Source organism: Chanodichthys erythropterus, chromosome 10 (genome assembly GCF_024489055.1).
Source record: "Chanodichthys erythropterus isolate Z2021 chromosome 10, ASM2448905v1, whole genome shotgun sequence".
NCBI lineage: Eukaryota > Metazoa > Chordata > Actinopteri > Cypriniformes > Xenocyprididae > Chanodichthys > Chanodichthys erythropterus.
In genome coordinates this window covers 9,700,423-9,724,305 of record NC_090230.1, presented here as the reverse complement: position 1 = coordinate 9,724,305, position 23,883 = coordinate 9,700,423, and the positions used below count along the sequence as shown (strand labels likewise).

Genomic DNA, 23,883 nt, shown 5'->3' with positions numbered 1-23,883 from the left:
AGCTGTGTTTATTTGCATTTACAGTAGCTTTGAATGTAAATTTAGAGAAACTCTCCATTATATGAAAACTATCTCGACATGTATTTGCTATTTCTTGACCTTACATGCCTCTTTAGTACTGATTTGCATGACTTAGAGCATGTGTGAAAGTGATTCAGTCTTTGGAATATGGCAAGATTGTGTATATTAAACGAGCGACCTGGTGTGCATCTCTTCAGTTCATCTATAATATTCGGCACACCGCCCCTGCTCTCTAGAGACTTCTGGGAAGTGTTTCCGCAGCATTCTGCATTATTAGGAGGAACTCTGGGTGTGTAGTCAGGATCCAGACTACTTTGCAGCTTTGTGGTTGGCGTACGTCCTGACCTTGGTAGCCTTCGCTAGACCGAAGCCCACCAAACCAAACCACACCCACCCACACACACACACAAATACACATGTTCTCAGGGCCTGGCCATGAAAAAGCTGTGTAGAAAACATCCACAACAGCCATTTTGCAACAGTGTGTGCGTGTGTATTGTAAATTATCTAAAAAGGCCCAAGCAACAAGAGGCAGAGTGCGTATATTTCTCTCTAACGCTTCGCTCTGATGAATGATGTGGTTGGCTGATTCTCCTGAAAAGTGGCTTTATTGCCAGTAGCATTGCATGTTAAGAGTTTATTTAGACGGAGAGGTCGAGGGAGGAAACAAGATCAGTTGAGAGAGGGAAATTGAGAGGGGGTGTTTTCATTGGGTGAGATGGATGGATTGATTTTAAATGCGAGTTTGTTATGAAACATAAACACTGTTTATGCATTTAGGATGTTGCCAGCAACTTGATTATCTCACCCTGGCAGAGTTCTAAAACAGTTTGTGCGGTAATCAGAACTTGTCACCGTAATGTTCCGTCACTGCTTGGTAATGGATTTCGTACAAAGTTCCTAAATTACTACAGGCTTTGTAAATAAATATAAAGTTAATGTAAGTACAAATTGTCTGACAGCATTTGAGCCATTGTATAAACAAAAAAACACATAAAAGTTGTTCAGTAAGTTTTATATATATATATTTTAAATTTTAAAAAAAGGCTGATAACACTTCCGGTCTAGATTTTCCTCTTTATGCTGAGTGCAGTCATGTTTTATCTTACTAATCAGATGTAATATTTGTTTTAAAGATATCGTTTTGTTTTTTGAAGAAACCCTGGGCAAATTTGAAAGGCACAGAAAGCATGACCAGGAAACAGTTGGGGAAAATCACCTAGGAATGAGGAGTGGGTGGGTAGTTTCTGAATTAGAAATTCTCTTTGTAAAAGAGAAACTCTAAAATCCCCTCTTTACACAACTCCATGGAATTCCAGTATTTTGCATTTACATGTCGTCCATGGTTTTCCCCTGATGTTTGTTTGTTTATGGAGTTCCCTTTCATGCTTGAACAAACAATAATACACAGAATTGCCAAAATGACCGTTTTGTCGAGTATCATCATAATGTTAAATAACGTCTTAAAAGACCTTAAAGGGTTGTGAGAAAATGAGATGCGTGTCAGTTCCACGTCGGATGTTTGGCAGCGGCAGCTCTTAAAGTGACAGCATCCTAATAAACCATTTGCTGTGGTGTCTGTCATTAATGTTAAACAAAGAACAAAGGTAACAGAGAAAATTGTAGCTTTAATAAGGATTAATCTCTATATAATTTATAATTTATGCAGTGAAGACTATAAAGTGTTTGATAACTTTATTCATTTTTTGTATATGTAAGGCCTACCTGTCACACAGGTAGTAAGGCCACAGGTAAATATGACATTTATTATAATGGGTTTATGTGAAGATTGTTTTAAGTTCACTTAAATTAAAAGTAATTATTTAAAGCCCAGTAAATGTTGAAATTGATAGCTTTCAATTTTACTGTAATTTTGAATGTCTAGAATTAATGTTTTAAAAAAATCAATTTCATAGAGACACCAGTATTAGTATTAGTATTAGTGATACTGGCATTCATTCATAAAAATATGCCATTTAAACAAAATACTCATCAAGCCTGCATTTTATTTGATAAAAAAAAACAGTAATATTGTAAAATATTATTACAATTTAAAATAATGGTTTTCTATTATAATATACTTGAAAATATAATTTATGTCTGTGATGCAAAGCTGAATTTTCAGCATCATTAAATCAAGTCTTCATTGTCACATGATCCTTCACAAATCATTCTAATATGCTGATTTATTACAAACGTTGTGCTGCTTAATATTTTCATAATGTGATACTTTTTTCAGGATTCTTTGATGAATAAAAAGTTAAAAAAGAGCAGCATTTATTTAAATTAAATATTTTGTAACAATATACACTACTGTTCAAAAGTTTGGGGTCAGTATTTTTCTTTCTTTCTTTCTTTCTTTCTTTCTTTCTTTCTTTCTTTTTGGAAGAAATTAATACTTTTTTCAGCAAGGATGTGTTAAATTGATATTAAAGATTTATATTGTTAGAAAATATTTCTATTTTGAATAAATGCTGTTCTTTTTTATTTATTCATCAATGAATCCTGAAAAAAGTATCACAGTTTCCAAAAAATATTAAGCAACACAACTGTTTCCAACTTTGATAATAACTGAGTATCAAATCAGCATATTAGAATTATTTCTGAAGGATTTTTTTTTTTTTTTTTTTTTGACACAAAAGATTGGAGTAATGGCTGATGAAAATTCAGCTTTGCATTACAGAAAAAAAATATTTTAAAATATTTTAAAATAGAAAACCATTATTTTAAATTGTAATTATTTTTTAACAATATTATTATTTTTTTCTGTATTTTTGATCAAATAAATGCAGGCCTATATAGATAAGCATTTAATTAATTAAAAAATCCTTAAATGCATATGCAGTTTTACACATCCATAGTTTGAAGTATAAAAGGAAGTCAGCAAAAATGACAATAATACAAGGTTGTTGGTCAGAGGCCAAGATTGTATTTAATGAATACTTTAATTTTTTAGAAAAAATTAAATGCAAAGAATCATGGTTTCAGCATTTATTTATTAATTTAAAGCCAACAAAAATGACAAGAAATGAGACTGGTGACCAGAGGCAAAAGCAGCATTTGAAAAATAGTTATTTGTGTTGACAAACATCCAGGTGAAGGAAGGAAAAGATGCTGTTTTTATCCTTCCTTCTAATTTGCTTCTCTTTTTTTCATTTCCCGCTCTCATTTTCTTTGCTTTCCTCTCCCTCTCCCAGCATGTCTTTATTAAACAGGTCAAGGCCAGCTCCCGCAACAATGAGCTGCTTTGTGTGTGTGTGTGTTTACCTGGCTGGCAGCTGCAAGGTTGCAGCCGGGCATAGGAAGAAGTGTGTGTATTGGCGGCAGTAGTGTGGAATTCACTGCTTTTGAGAATGGAGCAGGGCGCCATGTGTGTGTGTTTGTGTGTTCTTGTATACATGGTTTATGAGGACACAAATGTGTATAATGAAATGGGTATTACAACGTAACCATGGTTTATGAGAAATTTTCCTGTGTCCTCATAAACCAAATGGCTTAAAAAACATACTAAACAATGTTTTTTTTTTGTTTGTTTTTTAATTCAAAAAATGCAGACAGTTTCTTGTGATGGGCAGGTTTAGGTGTACGGGTAGTGTAGGGGTTAGAATATACAGTTTGTACAGTATTAAAACCATTATGTCTATGGAGATTCCCTGTAAACCACATATACAAGTGTGCGTGTGTGTGTCTGTGTGTGTGAAAGTGCTGAGTGAGAACTAAGCAGAGCCCAAGCCTTGCGTGAGGAGCGAGCGTGCGAACTTTCAACCCTGGCAACCACTGCCGAAGTTTTTGGGACGGAGATCAGCCAGTGAAGGAGGAGAACAGATAGAGAGGGAGGGAAAGGAGGCGGCAGAGGAAAGGGGTCGGGGAGAGAAGGGTTTGGTTACACAAGGATATGGAGTTTGGTAATTAAGAGCAGCAGGGAAGCGAGCGGAGAGCAAAGCTGCCAAGAAAAAGAGAGCTCGCTTTTCAGCCACATTTTCCATTTCGACGTGCGGTCAAGCGAATTTTCTGGCGCTCTTTCTTTATCTCTCCCCAATTTCGTGCCACAAGGTGATTTACAGTAGAAAACGGCCATCCGGTTGACTCAACTCCTGCCAAAACGGCAATGTTTGCTGCAAAAAATGCGACCGCTTATCAGACGTTCCCGAAGAAATTCTGGAGGGATATTAATAACACACGAAAAAACAAGACCTGACTCAACACCTGTGGATCGCAGCGTTTCTGTTGAGTTTCGTTGACGGGAAGCCAGGACTGATACACACTTGGCTGCGTCCCAATCCAATATCTGTCCATCTCTTGCTCTCTCTCTCTGTGAGACGCAGGCCGCTGCTTGCCCTTGTTTTGTTCTCTCGCCCGTTTGTGTTGGTTTGATGTTGGCTTTGGCTCACAACCTTAAGTGTAATGTTGGCCGTTCATTACTGAGTCTGATGCGCATGTAAACTTACCTCCAGCTATGCTCGTGCATAAATTCATAAACGCACACATCCAAGATACTCTTATTGCCAATGTTACACACCCATCGGCTGGAAAATGGTCGAGTTTGGACTATTGTATAAATAGATGGCTTGGTAGGCAATGCTAATTTAGACTTCTTTTTGGACTAATAGACACTTAGTCGTCTAGTAAACTCTTTGTCCACATGAAATAGAGATTGCATCTCATTTTACTTCCGTGATATATTTTATAATTAATTATGGCACTTATGGTGAAATTTTATTTCATGGTGTAAAGTAGACTTATCCAATGGGAGAAATATTAATAATAAAAACATTATTTTTTTGTGACATTAATAGTGTAAAAAATATAGAAGAACAATAACTTGCAGCAATGAATCATTTGCAATGTTTCCAGGAAACGTTCTGCAAATGCAATTTTAATCAATGTTGACATTTAAAACATAATGCTAAATATAATCATTTGAGCATCTTAACTTTGGCTCGGCCAATGCCCTGAATTTGAGGTGGATCTACCTGTTTATTTTGTTTTATTTTATTAGCAGTTTATTTATTTATTTAAAGTCCATGGTAAATCTATTTGTTTTATAAATAAGAAAAGACATATTTTAATATTTTTTCGGTAACACTTTATTTTAGGGTCTTTTAACTAGTTATTAGCATGCATATTTCTAGAATATTGGCTATTTATTAGTACTATTAAGCACATATTAATGCCTTATTCTGCATGACCTTGTTCTACATTTTAATCCTACCCAATACCTAAACTCAACAACTACCTTACTAACTATTAATAAGCAGTAAATTAGGAATTTTTTGAGGGAAAAGTTGTAGTTAATAGTTTATATGTGTTCCCTATACTAAAGTGTTACCATTTTTTCTTTAATATCTTACTTTACTTCTACTTAAAAAAAAAAAAAAAATATATATATATATATATATATATATATATATATATATATATATATATATATATATATATATATATATATATATATATATATATATATATATTATAAAATATAATATATATATATATATATTTTTTTTTTTTAACTGTTCTTATTTTATTTGTTTGTTTATTGATGTTTATTATGTTGTATTTATTTGTTTAAAACCTATGGTGGATGTACCTGTTTGGTTTATTTTTTTTAACAAGAAAAGACATTCAAATATTTTGGATTTTTATTTATTTTTTTTTTAAATAAGTTTTATTTTAGGAACAGATTATTTTTGTTTGTTTGTTTTCTTTGTTTGTTTGTTATGTTGTATTTATTTGTTTAAACCTACTGTATGATTGATCTACCTGTTTTTTGAACAAAAGAAGAAATGAAAACATTTTGGAAATATTTTTTATTTTATTTAAGTAACTTTTGTTTGTTTGTCTGTTTGTTTGTTTATTATGCTGTATTTATTTGTTTAAAGCCTATGTAATGGTTTAATGAAACATCAAACTATAGTAGTGGATCTTCACAGACTTGTTTTCAGTTTTCAGCAGAACTTGTCACTTATCCATTCTTCCTTCCTGAAGTCTCGCCCACTTTTTTTTTTTTTTTTTGTAGAACTGAAACAAAAACCCTTGTTCTCCCTCCATTTGCTGTCCCCACATCTCAACAACAGTTATTGTCCAGCTGGCTGTCTCCTTATCAATGTAATTGCTGCGAACAAATCTCAGGATGTGGTTTTCCTGCTCTGAATGTTGAGTCACCCTAAGATCTCTGGAGTGAAGAATGTCGCCCTTTTTCGTTCTTCACACACACAGATTTCCTCCTTGACTGTTTTGGCGCCCTTTAGGCCTTTCCCTCACTCAATGTGCAACACAAACACTAACTCTGTCGACCTTCTGAACGAATCACCCAACCATATCCCACCTGACCCTAAACAAACAAGTCCAAACCTCAGTGAAACCACCTCAGTCTGTGCACATTTTGTTCTTGTGAACTTCTGCTTTTTCAGATATTAAAGTAAACACCCAATTTCACTTCTCCAATGAGTTGTTGGAGACATAAAAAAGCTTGTCATATAGTTATTTTATTTTTGTTATAGCAAATTACAAACAATAGGAAAAATACGATAGATTTACAAATGTTTTCAGGTACAGTAGGTTTATTTTGCATGTAAACGTTTATTTAACATCTTTTGTTGTTTTATTAATGACATGGACTATCACTTTCAGACTGAATGACACATTGAGTTTTTTTTTTTTTACTTACTGCACAAAACAACTTGATAAACTCTTTTTGAAGATCCTCATTTAATGTACACACACGCTTCTTTGATTGGAGACATCTTCATGCCTGACTTGATCTACTCCACCTTCACTAACTGCAAGTTAATGGATATGAATTAAGTAGTAATTTTGTTCTCCAAAATATACTATGACGAGATTGTCTACCTTTTAATTAGGCTTTTCTCGCATGACAGAAGACTACTACTCGCTTTTATGATCACCTAGCAAAGACCATTTTGGAAAGAAGAAAAATGGGACAAAACATGATTTTTTCATAAAGTCAGGACACTAAAAATAGAGCTGACATACGGGAGTGTCCCGGGGAAAACAGGACGTCTGGTCAACATATGTTGACAGCACTTCAGTCTTGTGTAGACCGACATTTGTAGACAGACTTTTGACATTGTGTTTGTTGTAACGTTTAGGGACAGAAGCTGTTTTAACATTAATTGAATTAATTGCGCAATGTCAACATACAAGCTTGAGAAATTTCCTCCATAAACTCTATCATTCAGGCCTCTGGTTGTTTGACCGCTGGGTCGAATTTCCTCCAGCCTGCCCTTTATCATGGCATGGTTACAGTGATCAGAGCAAATTAAACAGACATCTCCCACGCACACAAACACAACAGCAGAATATAAACTGTGCAACATCTCCCGACAGCACCGCTGGACTGCGCTCTGTCTCCAGAGGTCAGGGGTCAAGTCTGTTTGTGTGGGCATGAGCAGAGTTCACAGCAGATGGAGTGGGAGGGAGAGATTGAGAGCAAAAACTGTTTTATTTATTTTTAGTCATAGTATATACACTGCCGTTCAGAAGTTTGGGATCAGTAAGATTTTTTTTTTTTTATGTTTTTAAAAGAAGTCTTTTATGCTCACACTGGCTGCATTTATTTAATAAATAATACAGTAAAAACGGTAATATTGTGATATATTATTACAATTTTAAAATAATTGTTTTCTGTTTGAATACTTTTTAAAATGTAATTTATTTCTGTGATGCAAAGCTGAATTTTCAGCATCATAGTCTTCAGTGTCACATGATCCTTTAGAAATCATTCAGATATGCTGATTAGGTGGTCATGAAACATTTCAGATTATTATCAATGTTGAAAATAACTTATATATTTATAATATATATTTATTAGATAACTCCCATCATTTATGAAAATATTTTAGTTGATAAATTATTTTTAATAATTTTAATCTATTTTAGTCAATTAAAATAACATTTTTTATATATATATATATATATATATATATATATATATATATATATATATATATATATATATAACCAAAATAAAGACTAATAAAATACTTATGTATTTCTTATGATTTTATATGATTTATATGATTTTATATTTATAATATTTATGTATCTTATTAGTGTTAATTTTGGTTCTTTATATATATATATATATATATATGTGTATGTGTATATGTATATATATATATATATATATATATGTATGTGTATATATATATATATATATATATATATATATATATATATATATATATGTGTGTATATATGTATGTGTATATATATATATATATATATATATGTGTATATATATGTGTATATATATATATATATATATATATATATATATATATATATATATATATATATATATATATATATATATATGTATGTGTATGTGTGTGTGTGTGTGTTATTTTAATCTACTAAAATAGATTAAAATTATTAAAAATAATTTATCAACTAAAATATTTTCATTGACTAAAATGAATGAGTTATCTAATAAATATATATTATAAATATATTACTTAATATATTATTATTATATATGTTTTAAATTAATAATTTTTGTCGTCAACTAAAATGTTAGTTTTACTGTATATATTACTTATATTTTTATTTTATTTATGTATATATTCTAAATTAATAATAGTTATAAATGAATAATGAAAGTTAATGTTGACTAATATAATAGTGTCTAAAATGTATTATTATTATTATTATTATTATTATTATTATTATTATTATTATTATCAAAATGATTATGTTGATTAAAAACATTAATTTCAGTTATTTTACCCCTGGACTAAAATGAATGGATCTGACAATGGCGTAATTTACACTTGGGTCGACAGAAACATTCCTCACATTCAGATCATGCTCTCACAATGTGTCTCTGACAAAGAGGGCCAATTCAACTTTAATGCTTTTGCCTGACAGAAAACAGGCTATGTAAACAGTAAAGCGGTTGTACAACAAGTCTCATGATCCCCCTCCACCCCGTCTCTTTTACACAACTCTTCCTGCTCTGCTCTCGGCCACTTTTCATGCTCGCTGTGTTTATCCCTTCATCTGTAGAATGACAACATGCTTTATTGAAAAAGTGTTGAAAGAACAGTACAAGAACAACAATACAAAGCAACAGTAAAATATTAGTTTACACTGCTATAGTGTACGTACACTACTACCATTACTGTCATTACTAGTAGAGAGATTTATTGGCTAGTAAAGCATGTTTTGATAATGCTTGTGACAGGCATTTGATTGGTTAAAATACCAGGTCAGTTCTTTGTCAAGATGACATCAGGGTCACACAAACATGTACAGGCACAGGTCATGCCCTTTCATAATTCCATCAGGGAAACAGACGTAATTTATCGCATCGCTTCAGGCACATACCTCGCCTCACGCTGAAATGACACTCTGCTGTGAGTATTTCAATTAAATACTTTCAAGATTTAAGAATATTATTTATAATAATATTTTATATTGTCATTCTCTTTTTACAATGAACAAACATTCTTAAAAAAAAGTATTACTTCTTAAATAAAATATTTAAAAGTATTTCATTTTTAAAAATATTTAATGTAACATTTTATTTCAATAACTTTCTGTGTAAATTAGACTCATTAGTGGTTTCACTTTTTCACAAAACTCAACAGGCAAAAAGTGCTATTTGCTTGCTGAAATTAATGTTTTTCTGTTTCCACCCACAGATATCAGGTGTTATTTTGTTCATTTCTGTTAAAAATGATGGAGAAAAACGTTATAACAGGCTAATATCCAGACACATTGTCTGCATTGTTTGCAACCTTTCACTTTCTCTCAAGATTGGGAATTGTACAGTGCAGCATTTGTAAATAAACAGCGGCATCAGTGTTATATTAATAAATTGCCCCCATAGACTTTCAATTAGGCCTGATTAGAAAACGCTCGTTTGGCACTCTGTCAAGAGACAGAAACTGCAGAGATGTGTGTGAGAGAGGTATCTTGGAAGACACAGATACCACAATCCTCATACCTTCAAGTCTTAACCTGCCCCCCACCACAGAGACAGAGAGAGAATCAAAGTCAAAGTCAAGGTTTTTCTGACAGCGTAAAAAAAAACAAAAAAAACAATGGCTCAATTCAGCACTGGGGTTTCAAAGCCTTTAAAATCCCAGTGGGTGGGTGCAGTGTGCGCATTTATGTACAGAGGCTCATATTTTGCCAGAATATAAGACGAGACCTACCTGTCGCACAAACTCTTTGAATGCTGTGGGTTTCTATATGTTTAATAAAAATCAATCCACTGTGTTCGCTTTGCTCAAGAGAATTACAAACAAGGAAATAAAACAACTTGGCAGCATTCCGAAAAACTTCCCCTGAAAATCATGAGGTGTTAAAACATAGATCAAGCAATGTTGATACCTGACAAGAGCATGTTAACATTAACTTTGTGTTTGTACATGCAGACAAAGACTGTTTGTTCTCTATTAAGAATATAAAAAAATTACGTTCTTTTCACAGCTATGAAACTTGTCTCCACAGATTTTACATAACAGCTGTTTGGGTTTGCGCTGGCATATTTTGCACAGTATAGCGTAGCATTTATTTTCACATTGCATTTTACGTTCTTTCAGGGTTTACATTTTTATGAATTTCAATAAATGGGAGAAAGAAAAGAATGAGACCAAGAAGGAGAGGTTATTATTCCTATAGACCAACATTCACAGTGTCAAGGGAGGTGAAGAAAAGGATTGGTAAACGTCTGGGAAGTGGTCCAGTTTGTTAGCTAATAGGGTTCAGGTGCTGTCAAGGCTGCAGTCATTCTCAGCACGCGAGGTTATTAAACCACAGGCCAAACGAGAGCCCAGTGGGTTTCCCTCGCTCGTTCTCTCTGTCTTAATTTTTCACTCTCTTGAACCCTCAGGAACACACAGTGTGCCTCCCTTCGTATTTGCGGCAGACACTATCCAGACACTGGCAGAATGTGTTGTGTATTGGAGATTTGCTAATGCCTTCAGCTGTGGGTCCATAACATTTTTCTGTTCGTATTTAAGTATCATAGAGTATTAAGTCGCATACCGGTATACTTCAGACGAAATCGAAGAAGGAACTGATGTGACGTCATTTCAAACAAAATCAGGCCAAAACGAAGTTCGTTTTGTGTTCTTTTTGAAAGTTCAAAATGGCTTGCCAAAGCAAACTTTCAAGAAAAGTTCGCTCCAGCTGCAAAACACCTTCGTACTACCATTGGTCAGTGACGATAACATAACATGAGGTGTGCGCTGAGGCTCTGCCTTCAGTCGCCTTGGACACGTCTTTGACTCATTTCGTGTGTTTGAGTTCACCGAGGTAAACATGAACACACTGGATAGACACTTTATTGTACAAAATGAAGTTGTGCTTGTAAAAAAATGAGGCACTCTCAGCAGTGTGGACTGATATAAAAAGAACTTCGCTTGAAGTATACCGGGGCCTTAAACCATTACTAGTAGCTGTATTAGCAACTAGTACATGAGTGTTTTGACATTGTGTGTTTTTATTAACATTGTTTTAGGTTTCTCTTAGATAATACTGTAGATAATACTAAAAACTTGACAAAAGTTAATGCAGTGATTCAATGACAGGTAATGTTCAAGGTAGTGCTGTATAGAAAATTTTGGCTGCCGAAACAGTGGGGGAAAAAAAAAAATAAATTTCGGTTTTGAACGAAATCATTTTGGAGGGCTGAAATCAGTTTTGCTCATTAAAAATTAATTTCATGCATCACTAGTTCAGGGTTTCGACAGTGACAGCATTAAAAAAAAAAAAAACTATCATCAGGATAAATCAAGATGTTCTCAAAGATGAGCTTAACCTTCTGGTCAAAAAGCCTCCTCGTAACTGGGTATCATTGGTTTTCAAGGAAGGGTGTAGTCCTGCACAATCAACTGCAAGCTTGCATTCAAATCTGGCTTAATTTGAGCACAATTACTGAGAGTTTTATGATGAAAGAAAGAACAGAACAGAAAAGATGAGAGGCAGATAAAAGATGAGCTCATCAAGTGGGAGGCACCAGGGCCTAGATTGGGTCTTTCAGTAAATTTAATGACCCATACTAGACAAGTTCACACTGTTCCTGAACTCCATCCACACCAGACCTCCTACTTTCTCCAGTTACACATGGCAAATGGAGAACGGGTTCAGAGATTGCGGTCGAGAGATCGGCAGTACGAAATTGAAGAGTATAAGGGAGACGTACAACAGAAGGAGAGAGGGAACGCGAGGGAAAGAGCACGTCGTGGTTGCATTGAGGGGCCATGTGTGTTGAATTACTGTAATGGCAGATGAACAGACGGCAATAGATTGGCGGTTCTGATTTTTTTTTTGTGTGTGTGTGTGTGTGTGTGTGTGTCCAGCTCATGACCACTAGGCCACCGGACTTAGTCATTTCATTCGTTTCTTGAAGCAGGTCAGTGCGATCCATAAAGAAGAGGTGAATCGTGATTACATAGATGTTCCACAAACCTCCATTTTTAATAACAGGCACGATATGCTTATGAAAGACTTAAGTTTTAAATACAGAGTCGGAACGGGACCACACAGCCAATAGGCTGCCAATGTTTGACGGACATGCGTGCCAGGAACATCCAGACCTTCAGAGAGGGTTCAGCAGGGGCAAAGCCAAACGCAAACTCGTTTTGGCTGGCTCACAATTGTGTGTAGTTCTGTCAATGAGTTGTTGTGTGTCAGTAGACTCGGAGACTCCTGAGCAGCTGCCTTACTTTGTGTATGCTTGCGCTCTTTAGCTTCAGAAGCCTAGCAAGCGCTAGGGGCCAAGTGGTCTGTTTTCCTCATCAAGAGTTTCCCCTCGCTCTCTTTGCTATCCGTACTGTAGTTATTTCTTTGGTGTGGTGGCAGAGTTTGTATTACACCCCTATTTACTTCTTCATCAAGATCTGTGGTGAACGTCTACAGAACCTTGTTGTTGTCTCTGTCTTTCTCCTTTTTGCTCTTTTCCGTTGTTTTTTTTTTTTTTAACATTCGTCTGCAATTTAAACTGCCAGACCGATCAGCAGTCCTTGTTTAAAGTGGTTTGCGTTCGCCTCTGCTTTTCTCCTCGCCAAATAATCTCTCAACATCTGTGTCCTGTGGGGAGATATTTTTGGTCCCTAGCAGAAAAACGCTGTTCTTTCCCCTCCTCCACTTCTTCTTTTTTCCCTCCCTTCTTTTTTTTCTCCAAGGGTTACGATAGAGAGCGTTTGATAAGGTCTAGAAATAGCACAGCATCTGCGCCGGTCAGGGAGGAAATGGCTTAGCGAGCCGCACCCACTGGCTTATGTTAGCTCAGCGTTAGCCTAGCGCTAGACATTTCCACACAAAAAAAACCTCCCAACTGAAGTCTAACATGAACTACTTGACGATAAACATGAGAGATGTGATTTATAAGTTAGTTTATCAATCATTTTATCGATGTGAATTTGAAATGACACTTTACTGATATGGAATGTATGGAAAATGTGGTGAAACCACAGAAAGACAGTTTGTGGTGCTGCTACTGAAAATGTCAAATTGTTTATCTGTGCTATTCTTAATGATGTTAGTTGAGGTTCATGTGTACACTTAGAAAACTGTACTTTTTTCCTCGCACATTACAAATTGCAGTGTGTGAAGCGAGAGTGTTGATGTGTGTGTGTGTGTGTGTGTGTGTGTGTGTGTGTGTGTGTGTGTGTGTGTGTGTGTGTGTGTGTGTGTGTGTGTGTGTGTGTGTGTGTGTGTGTGTGTGTGTGTGTGTGTGTGTGTGTGTATTTGTGCGTTCAGACGTCCGGTAAATCCATGCAAAAAATGTGTGTGCTGAGAAAGTGTTGAAATGTTTCTCTCTCTCTCTTTCTCTCTGAGAGCAGGAATTAAAAAAGACTCTGTCACAAGTACATTGTGGTTATTGCTGAGCTTCAAGAAGTGAACCCAGATTTTACATCAGAGTTTACCACAAAGTTTACCTCATATTACCTCGTATACCCTCGCTTTTTATCTCAGAGTTCATCAAAGATTTAACATTTCTTCACATTTACCTCCGGTTTTTCCCCCATATTTTACCTCCGTTCATCACAGATTTGATCTCAGTTTATTTCAAGATATATCTCTGAATTTTTACTTCACATTTTGCTTTTGGGTTTAACTTAGAGCTTACTTCACCTTTTGCCTTTTTTAGTCTCAAACTTTAATTCACATTTACCTCAGATTGTGCCTCATATTTTACCTTAGTTCACCACAGATTCTACCTCATTTTTACTCACTTTTTTACCTCAGAGTTTGCCAGTTTTTACCTTAGTTAATCTCAAACAAATTTAAATTCACAAATTTTTTGCCTCATATTTTACCTCAGTTCACAACAGATTTTACCTCACTTCATCTCAGATTTTATCATCAATTTACTTCACATTTTACCTTGAAGGTTTGCTTTAGAGCTTAGTTTCATCATAGTTTCATTTAATCTCAGTTTACTTGAAATGTTACCTCTCACTTTAGTTTAAATAAGATTTTACCTAAAGTTGGATTTACATTTTTTTTTTTAAGTTTGCCTCATATTTTATATGATTATATCTATTTTATTTTTTTATTTTTGTTTGCTCTTCAGTTTACCTTAGATTTTACCATAGGCGTTGCGTCACAGTTTACTTCATAGTTTATCTCTGCGGTTCCTCAGTGATATCGTAACATGTTAGCAAATTTAGTTGCCCATGATGTTGAAGTTGTAGCTTGTGTAACCAAAATGGGCAAGACTGAAATGTTCAGCAAAAGAAGCTTTATCTAATAAACAATTTGTTTCCTTGACTAGCACCTTGTAAATTCGACTATAATGGTCCTTGTTTTTAAACACATTTTTGCTTGGTACATGTTGAGAATGAGAAGGCAAGTAATAAATAAAAAAAAAAACACCATACAGAGTTCAAGACATCTGAAGAGGAAACTGTTGATGACGTTGATTGATCATGTTAGTCCTAGTTTCTTCCTGAGTTCAAAGTCAAAGGGTAGCAACTTTCTGCTAGCTCGTGATGTTTTCATAGATTTTTTTTTAATGATGAATAGCTGGTGCTAACTTTACTTACATGTAGCTCAAACTCCTGTAAAGTTATTTTATTTTAGTGCTTTTTGGCCTGTCTCCATCCATGGTAATGGACTATTTTGAAGAAATTGATTATTTCGATTATTATTTATTTTGTCTGAAAGAATAGTTTAAATCTCCTTTTCAAACTGGCATAGAATGACATTCATGGTGGATACTCTTTCTCTCTTTCTCTCTCTCTCTCTTTGCTTTAGCCACAATCAAAAAGACAGGAGGAAACGGATGGCTAAATGACCGGTCAGTGACATTTGGAGGAAATGGACAGACGGCCACCAGTCTGGATGGAATCAGTTTCTCAGAAGGGGACCTGTTGTTGCAGGTAAAACGCATGGAAATGCACCAATTCCTTGATCTCTTTCCTTCAGAATTACCAGGAATCTTCATACCAACCTCCCACTTGTTTACATACACTCACACTCAACATAAACACATTCTATTCACACCTTGCACCTCATTTCCCACCTAAAATGGCCCAGATCTCTGTGTGAGTTTGTGTAAGAGTGATAAGAATCATCTTCTGGGAGGTCTTCCCGTTTTTCGCCACGTCAATCTAAGGTCAGACCGATTAGCTATTTGCAGGGGTCTTAAATCTGTTCCTACCAATTCAGGAAAATTATCCCTCACTTTTGTATGTCCTCATTTGCTCCATCTTTATTTATTCATGCAGACTATCACTCTGGGCTGCGCAAAGAAGTTGGTAATATCCCATTATGTTTGTGTGTGTGCGTAGAAGGTAAATGTGTAAACGTTTCCTGATTCCTTGGAAGGAGAATGAAATAAACAGCAGCCATGAAGACCATCTATACCCGCTCAAATAAAACACTTCAGCTTCCATGTCATAAACTCATGAAGGAAAGTTGGGCTGACATTTTGTTTATTGTACTAGCTGTTGTCACGCTTGGTGAAATGGAATGAAGTCTGAGCAATCGAGATTCTCTGCTGTTGAGCAATGTTATCTTTTCTTTGTAAACTATATCACATGTTGCTTTCCACCTACAAATATTGTTTCTTTTTCAGCCACAACTCAGTCTCTCTCTCTCTCCCCATTGTTTGAGGGCTGTTGGTTCCTGTGCGTGACTAGCGGCGATATTCACCCCCTGTCTGTTGTCATGTTCAACACCTTAACAAAAGCCTGGCTAATTACATGGGATGTTTACATGAAAAAAAAAGACGTAAAAGAAGAAAAATGGCCCCATTACCCCCACCCATCTACAGTCTTACACACTCACAATCCCAGCCGCTGTGTGTTTAGCATAAAACAAACCAAAAATTAAAATGTCTGTTTTTGTTTATGAAATATTCCGATCCATACAGCTTTGACTTGGTGTGCAATCTGTTGTTAACATGTTTTAACACTTCAAACACATCTGTCTAATTTTGTTTTCAGGCCCTCAGTGGCTTTGTGCTGGTTGTCACCGCTGAAGGTTACGTGTTTTATGCGTCTCCAACTATACAGGACTACCTGGGCTTCCATCAGGTGAGTTTGCTTTAAAACCTTTCTTTAGGAAGTACTGCTTTTATTAAACATTAGTCATCTTGTCATACGTTGAAATTTTTATTATCAACACAAATATTGCTGGTAAGTGGCTTAAACAAAAGCTAGGCCATAGCACTGATGGTGTGAGGACCCTATTGTAATTGCTCGATCAATTCTTCTTCTTCTTCTCTGAAATGAATCGCATTTTTGAGGGCCTGAACTCATGAAACTTTGCACACACATCAGAAGTGGTGAAAATTTACGTCTGATATGGGTTTCAGAATTAGGTGTGGCAAAGGAGCTCGATAGCGCCACCTACAAAATTTCAATTAAACGCCCTTTCCGCTACGAAATTCAGTAGACACATGTAACAGCCCAATACCTACAAAAAAGTCCCTGGGTGCAAAATCTGAAAACACAACAGGAAGTGAGATATTTTGAATTTTCTTTGCAAAATTTTGGCAGTTTTTGCCATTTCCAGACATTGTATTTTTGCAGACTCCTCCTAGAGCTTTAATCAGAGCAACATCATATTTGGTCAGTCTAATTCAAAGGCCTTAGTGACATTAAATTGCGAAAATCTAGAGTTTACGTTAAAGGAAGTGTCCATGGTGGCCTGACAAAATTCGATGTTTCCCCATGAAAGAGAAAGCTGTTGTAACTCAGGCTAGGCGTGTAACGGTACACGTATTCGTACCGAACCGTTTCGGTACAGGGCTTTCGGTACGGTGCACGTGTGTACCGAATGCATTACATTGCAACATTAAAGTCTCCTGTTTGGGGACACTTGGTTTCCCGGTGAATTACGACAACGGATACAGACGGGTAGATAAGACGAAAGCAGTATACAATGAATACAGTGTTGTAGCCTAACCACTAATAATCGCAATAAGCTCTGCGTTTTGTTACTTTCGATAAGTAAAAAAAGTGTCATCCTTCAAATTCTGTCCACGAAATCACGAAATTGAAACAGAAATGCCGTTTTGACGCACTTTGATTTGGCGTGACAGATCGCTGTAAGCGCATCAACCGTCATCTCTTTCTCTTTAATACTAGGTACAGAATAAACATGAATGAACATTCAAAGTTATGTTGAAAGATACAGTACAACTTACTGAATCGGTCATACCTCATGTAAACGCTCAATCAAGTGTTTCAATGGTGGAAAGACATCAATAAAACAGCTTGTAAACAATGTCACATAGCATTTAGAGCACCTCTTGAGGTCAGGGGAGTGAGGTTTACATGCATAGCTCTTACTAGCCTACATCTGTTACACTAGCAACATACTAAAATATGCTAGCAACACTTAACTGAGCGCTAAAGCATGCTATTATCGTCATGAAACAGGAAGTTGTTGTAACTCGTACATACAATGTCCAATCTGCCTCAAACTTTACGTTTGATAAGTGCCCTGGTCTGAAGACATCTACACACCAGAATTTAGTTATAGTCATATCGCCACCAGCTGGTAGCAGGAAGTGTGGCAAATACAAATGACTGACGTTGTACTCCTATATTTATATGCTTAAATGCAAATTTCCCACCATGCTCTGTTTCCTAAAGCCACGGGTGCAAGGGCCCTTTCATCGCTACTTGCAGCTTTAATTTGTTTTGTTATTTGTTTGTGTCTTTGTATTGTTTACCAAGAAAAATAATTATTAGTTGACCAGCCTCAAACAATCCTATTGCTTTTCAATTGCCAATTAATAAATTGGTTGAGTCATGATCCTGGAAACATTTGTATCATTCTTCACTTGTTTGTTGAGTGTATCCTCACCCTGAAGGAAGACTAATGGCTTTTTTAGAGAGTTTAACCTGCCGTGCCATTTCCTACAGTCATGAATTTCTCTTATCGTCAGGATAATTCCCTAACCGATGTGTAAAAGTAGGTTGTGAAAAGTACTGAGGTGACTGGGTTTGATTATTTGTTCAGAAAGATTTGTTTACTGTTAAACAACTAAGTGAGGTTTTATTTATTTATTTATTTATTTTTTAATAGTCAACAAACCAGACAATGTTGTTCAGATCATAGGTTTTGTTCTTTGTCCTGTTTGGAAGGCTTATTCAAATTTTTGTAAGCCAATATTTGCAAATGCTTAGCGATTAAGTGTTTTTTCTTTCACCCTGTGATGTTCATATCGGACATAGTGTGGTTTTGTTTATAAAAGAGGAGAAGCTCAGAAAAAGAACATCAAAGAGAGTCAAATTGAATGTTTGGATACTTCATTAAAGAACTTGCAAAACCTGTTTGTATGTGTGTAAACCGCAGCCAGTTCTGTAAAAGATCTTATGTATGTGTTCCTGTTGTGTATTGTATAGATTGCATGTATAGATCATATTAACAATAGCTTTTTCTTTACATGATAGCAAGTAGGCTATACATTACACAATTTCTACTCAAATACACATTCTCGCTCCAAGCACAGACAAATATTACAATACATACATATATATATATATATATAAAATATATACACACCCTGTATGATATGTGAATAAGACCTGTGGTGTCATTGTGTTTGTTGATGTGCATCTGTACATAGGCCTATAGTGTGTGCTTGTTATTGCGTACCTGTTTTTCCTCACTAAATCAATTTCCCTAGAGTGTGACTTTCCCTCTCTAGCATGTAATGCAAGTCCAGGTCGCTACGGTTACGCAGTCAGGCAAGCCTGCACCACCTGCAAACACAAATGCATAAATGCATACCCGCTGCTACAGCGGTCTGAACACCTGTTGTGACTTAGGTTGCTTATAACTATTCGCATACTTTCAGTTACATTATTTAATTATGCTGGTTTCAGACATTTTTATTTAAGAGATTTTTCATGGTTTTCGTGGTTTTACTCCTCAAAATTCAGTTTTTAATAGGGCTGGGCAACAATTTGTATGTATATGATATACTACCATTTTTTTTGGTTGCGTAAAATTAAGAATCATTGTATATACTGTTGAAGTTAATATTTCAATAATGTGGTCTTTAGAAGGGTAGTGTGGATATGTAGTGCATACATTTTATAAATAATATTAGTTTTTAATTGTTTTATCTTAAGATGTTTTAGAGAGGCTCAACATGACTCATTATCCAAATTTGCATGGCCTTGTGAATGAATAGTTGTGTACAGTGTGCTCTGTTGAAAAAAAATATGCATACTTACTGTATATGTGTAATTTTTTAAAAAGATATATGCTTAAATATATCAAAAACATGTATACATATTTTTGAGCAATTAGTATATATATCTCTTTTTTCTACTCCATACCCTGTGTGTCCTCATTAACCTTTAAATGTGCGTTTGTTGGTACAAGTTGTCATGAATGTTTTCTGGACCTTGTCTGGTTTTCATCCCCACCTTCCAGCCTGCAGCAATTAGCACGTACACACAGCACAAGCACTTAGAATAAGCTTGCCTGTTTTCATTGGTGTGCTGAGGAGAGAGAGATTAAACATAGAGAAGAAAATACATAGGCCAAAAGGAGAAATGCAAGACAAGCTGCAGTTACTATGCCAAGCCTCTAGAGGGAAGCATCTACTTTTTGATATACATTAAATACAGCCTAAAATGGACATTGAGATCTCCTCTTAAACTCTAGTGATAAATGTGATAATGCTTCCTCACATTTGAATACAAAACACAATATATACTACAGTATCTATTTTTTGCAATTGGTTGGCACAAACCTTACAATAACATCATGGAAAGAAAATAACTACACGAGAACTTGAATGTGGCAGTGGAAAAAACGTTACCATATTGCATGGTCAGGTAAAACACTCATAATGAGAAGGATTATTAGGAGATGCTGGGTGCAGAACATGTCCTGTGATCACGAATGTTTTTATTAATGTCCCCTCTTACTGTCTTCACAGTCGGATGTGGTCCACCAGAGTGTATTTGAGCTTATCCACACAGACGATCGGGCAATGTTCCGCAGACAACTACACTTCGCTCTCAATCCCTCCTCGTGCGATGGCAGCGAAGGATCCGACGGTTAGTAGCAACTCACCCTAACAATGAAGTTCAGATAGGGTCAGTGAGTTCCTGGTAAGATGTCATCAGCTTTCACTGCGGTGCCCAGCCCTGAATGTTTTGTGAATGAGCAGATTTCTGTTATCATTACTGAATCAAGGAAGTATGTCTGAGGAGAACAAGCTGTCGAAAGATCAGTTTAGATTTATAAAATGGAGCCTTGTTTAAACTGAACACTGGTAGTGATTCACAACTGATTACATCACTTTTTTTCTCTTTTGTTTGGCACAACCAATTGGTCTTTAGCAATGCAGAGCAGCAGTGAAATCACCAGAGACATGATAAACTACAACCCTCAACACATCCCTCCAGAAAACTCATCTTTCCTGGAACGAAGTTTCTGCTGCCGATTTCGGTGCCTCCTTGACAACTCATCAGGCTTCCTGGTAAAAAAACCTAGATGTCTATTACACCTTTATCCCAATCCAAACCAGAATCAATATTTTAGAATTCATTTTGGGATGAACACTTTGTGCTGTACTCAACGATGTTTGATTTTCTGTGCTTACAATGATGCAGTAACAGCAACAGCTGTGTAAATAAATCTACTATTTACAGTGTCGGACCCTCATGGGGCTAAAATGACTTTCATATCCTTCCCTTTGCCCCTAAGGCCCTGAACTTCCAAGGGAGGCTGAAATATCTCCATGGCCAAAACAAGCTGTCAGAAGATGGGACCTTGGCCCACCCTCAGCTGGCTCTTTTCATCATAGCCACACCCCTCCAGCCACCCTCAATCTTGGAAATCAGGAGCAAGACTCTTCTTTTCCAAACCAAACACAAGCTGGACTTCACACCGATGGGTATCGACACAAGGTAGCTTTGACAACATCAGATTGGGCCAACAATTTTTTGGGAAGTGGTACAAACATAGTGCTAACATTTTTTCATATCTATTTCTCATTTTGCAGAGGGAAGGTGGTACTCGGCTACACTGAGATTGAGCTGTGTATGAGAGGCTCCGGTTATCAGTTCATTCATGCTGCTGACATGATGTACTGTGCTGACAACCACATCAGAAGTGAGTTATGTCAGACCTTGACCAAGTGTTTACTATTAAATCAAAGCCAAGTCCATTCTTAGATGTTCAACTTGGCTTTTGGACGAGTTGAGTTGAACTCCATAAGACTATCAGTTTGATTTCTATAGAAGACCTTTTTAAAATATATATTTTCTCTTACTTTCTCTCATAGTGATAAAGACAGGAGAAAGTGGTTTAACCGTCTTCAGACTTCTCTCGAAAGGGGGTACATGGATATGGGTGCAGGCCAATGCTAGGCTTGTGTATAAAGGAGGAAGACCAGACTTCATTATTGCTCGACAGAGAGCACTAACGTAAGTAAAACCTGCTTTTTAATGTTGTTGTTGAGCTAATCTCCTTATTTTTTCTAATTAATATAATGTCTGTATTTTGTAGTAATGAGGAGGGCGAGGAACATCTCCGTCAAAGGAAATTGCAGTTACCCTTTAACTGTGCCACTGGTGAGGGTGTCTTGTATGAGACTGGCCCCTCCCTTGACATTATCACTGACATTCGAAATCAGAGCGGACCTCCATCACTGGACCCAGATTCTCTCCTTGGCTCCATGCTGAAGCAGGATCATTTACTCTACAACCAGAACAATGACCCCAATTCCCAGTTTACGCTTGACAAGGCTTTCATGGATAGCCACGCCCTGCTCAATGTCCCTGGGAACACCTGGCAGCCGTCAGTGCCAAACACAGTAACTGAGATAAAGGAGGAAGGTGTGGTAAAGGACATGATGGAAACCTTGCAGCAGATTATCGGGGACAGCTCTCTTTGTGACAGCCTTCAGGATTTTGATGTGGACAAATTAGAGCTGAAGGATTGGGAGAACACTCTGCTCAGGATGCACTACAACAGCGATATGGATCTTAATAAAATCATCACCAACGACATCCTCTCCTATGTCGAGGATGCACTTTTCAAGGAAAACAGCGTTCAATTGCCTGAACAGCTAAAGGATCAGGGTCCATTTGTTGAAGTGCCAGAGTGTCTTCCAGAGTTGGAGTTACAGAATAACTTAGCTGCTAACCAGCCATTCAACTGCCAGGCAGGGATTCTTGTTGGATCCCCAGGTCAGGGTGGGTTCATCAGAGTGGATGCCAGTAGCCCTGGAAGAGGGCTGGAGAAGCTCACCCATATGGGGCCACAGATTTTACCTGCCGACACTTTCGTCCAATCATTCGGACTTGATCAGACAGCCCAAAATATGCCCAGCAAAAATAACATCATGTTTAATCCTCCTCTTGCCATGCAGTGTAGTCAGCAGTCGAACCAAGTCAGACTTGGCCTGCAAAGTGCTGTGCAAGAGAATGGAATGGTGCCATGTGGCCAGAGAAACCTACAGACCGGAAACCAGCCCCATCCTAATGCAATGACTCTCCCTCTTCAAAGCCCTCTATTGCAGGGCACTTCCGCCGCGCCGATGGGCTTCCACAATCAGAATTCGCTTCCCCAACAACCGACAATCAATCAGAACCCCCAGTGGATGTCCAACAGCAACAATATGGTGGATAACCTGCTGAACTCGTGCGACCGTAACCTTTCAGGTCCACAAGATGCAGGACTACTCTCTGGCCCAACTACCCACTTACAAGGACAGTTTTCTCTTCACACTCAAAATCCTGCCAATCCAGGACTGCCTGCCTGGCAGCCATCCCAGCCTACCCCTCAGCAGGTCCCTAAATCATTTTCCAGCGGGCCTCAGAATACAACGGGCTTCATTGGCCAAGTGAAAGACTTCCAAAGACCCCCGCTTGGACAACTATTGTCGCACACAAATGCACAAGGATTCGGGTCTGGCCTCCTTCCCCAGACCACTGCAAATAGCATCTATCCCCAGGAGACCACCAACAGCTGCATGTTCACAAGCACACCTCAGCCCTCTGTGAATGGGATGCAGTATGGTTCTGCAGATCCAGTATCTTCGATGTCATCCTGCCAGAGGGCTAAAGGTCCTACACAAGCACCATGTTACTACCAGAGAGGTCTTAACGAGTCAATCGTGGATATGTCGGTGATCCCACAGGAGGACACCAACATCAGCCCCATGGCCTGTCAAGTTGGATTAACTCCAGATAACATACTTGCTCAGCAGTATCTCTCCTGCAATGGGCAGACACAGGTAAACTGTACTAATTTAATCCATTGTATAATTATATTTTTAAACTAGCGTGCTCTAGATCAACGATCAAAGAAATAGGTGTGTGCTAACCTATTTTTAGAAAGAGTCTTAAAATTTGTTGAGAATAGCAGATCTGCCCTGTTTTCACCCCAGGCTTAATG

General features: G+C 36.8%; 1 protein-coding gene across 1 annotated transcript in view; it reads left to right on the top strand.

Annotated features, from left to right (window-relative positions):
* Positions 1 to 23,883, top strand: part of ahr2 (aryl hydrocarbon receptor 2) — a 70,022-nt gene that overhangs the window by 41,538 nt on the left and 4,601 nt on the right. Inside the window, exons 3-10 of the mRNA XM_067395985.1 lie at positions 15,259 to 15,383; positions 16,452 to 16,541; positions 20,414 to 20,534; positions 20,820 to 20,959; positions 21,187 to 21,389; positions 21,485 to 21,594; positions 21,767 to 21,908; positions 21,991 to 23,722. Of these exons, the coding sequence (XP_067252086.1) occupies positions 15,259 to 15,383; positions 16,452 to 16,541; positions 20,414 to 20,534; positions 20,820 to 20,959; positions 21,187 to 21,389; positions 21,485 to 21,594; positions 21,767 to 21,908; positions 21,991 to 23,722 (2,663 nt within the window). The remainder of the gene's footprint in view (positions 1 to 15,258; positions 15,384 to 16,451; positions 16,542 to 20,413; positions 20,535 to 20,819; positions 20,960 to 21,186; positions 21,390 to 21,484; positions 21,595 to 21,766; positions 21,909 to 21,990; positions 23,723 to 23,883) is intronic.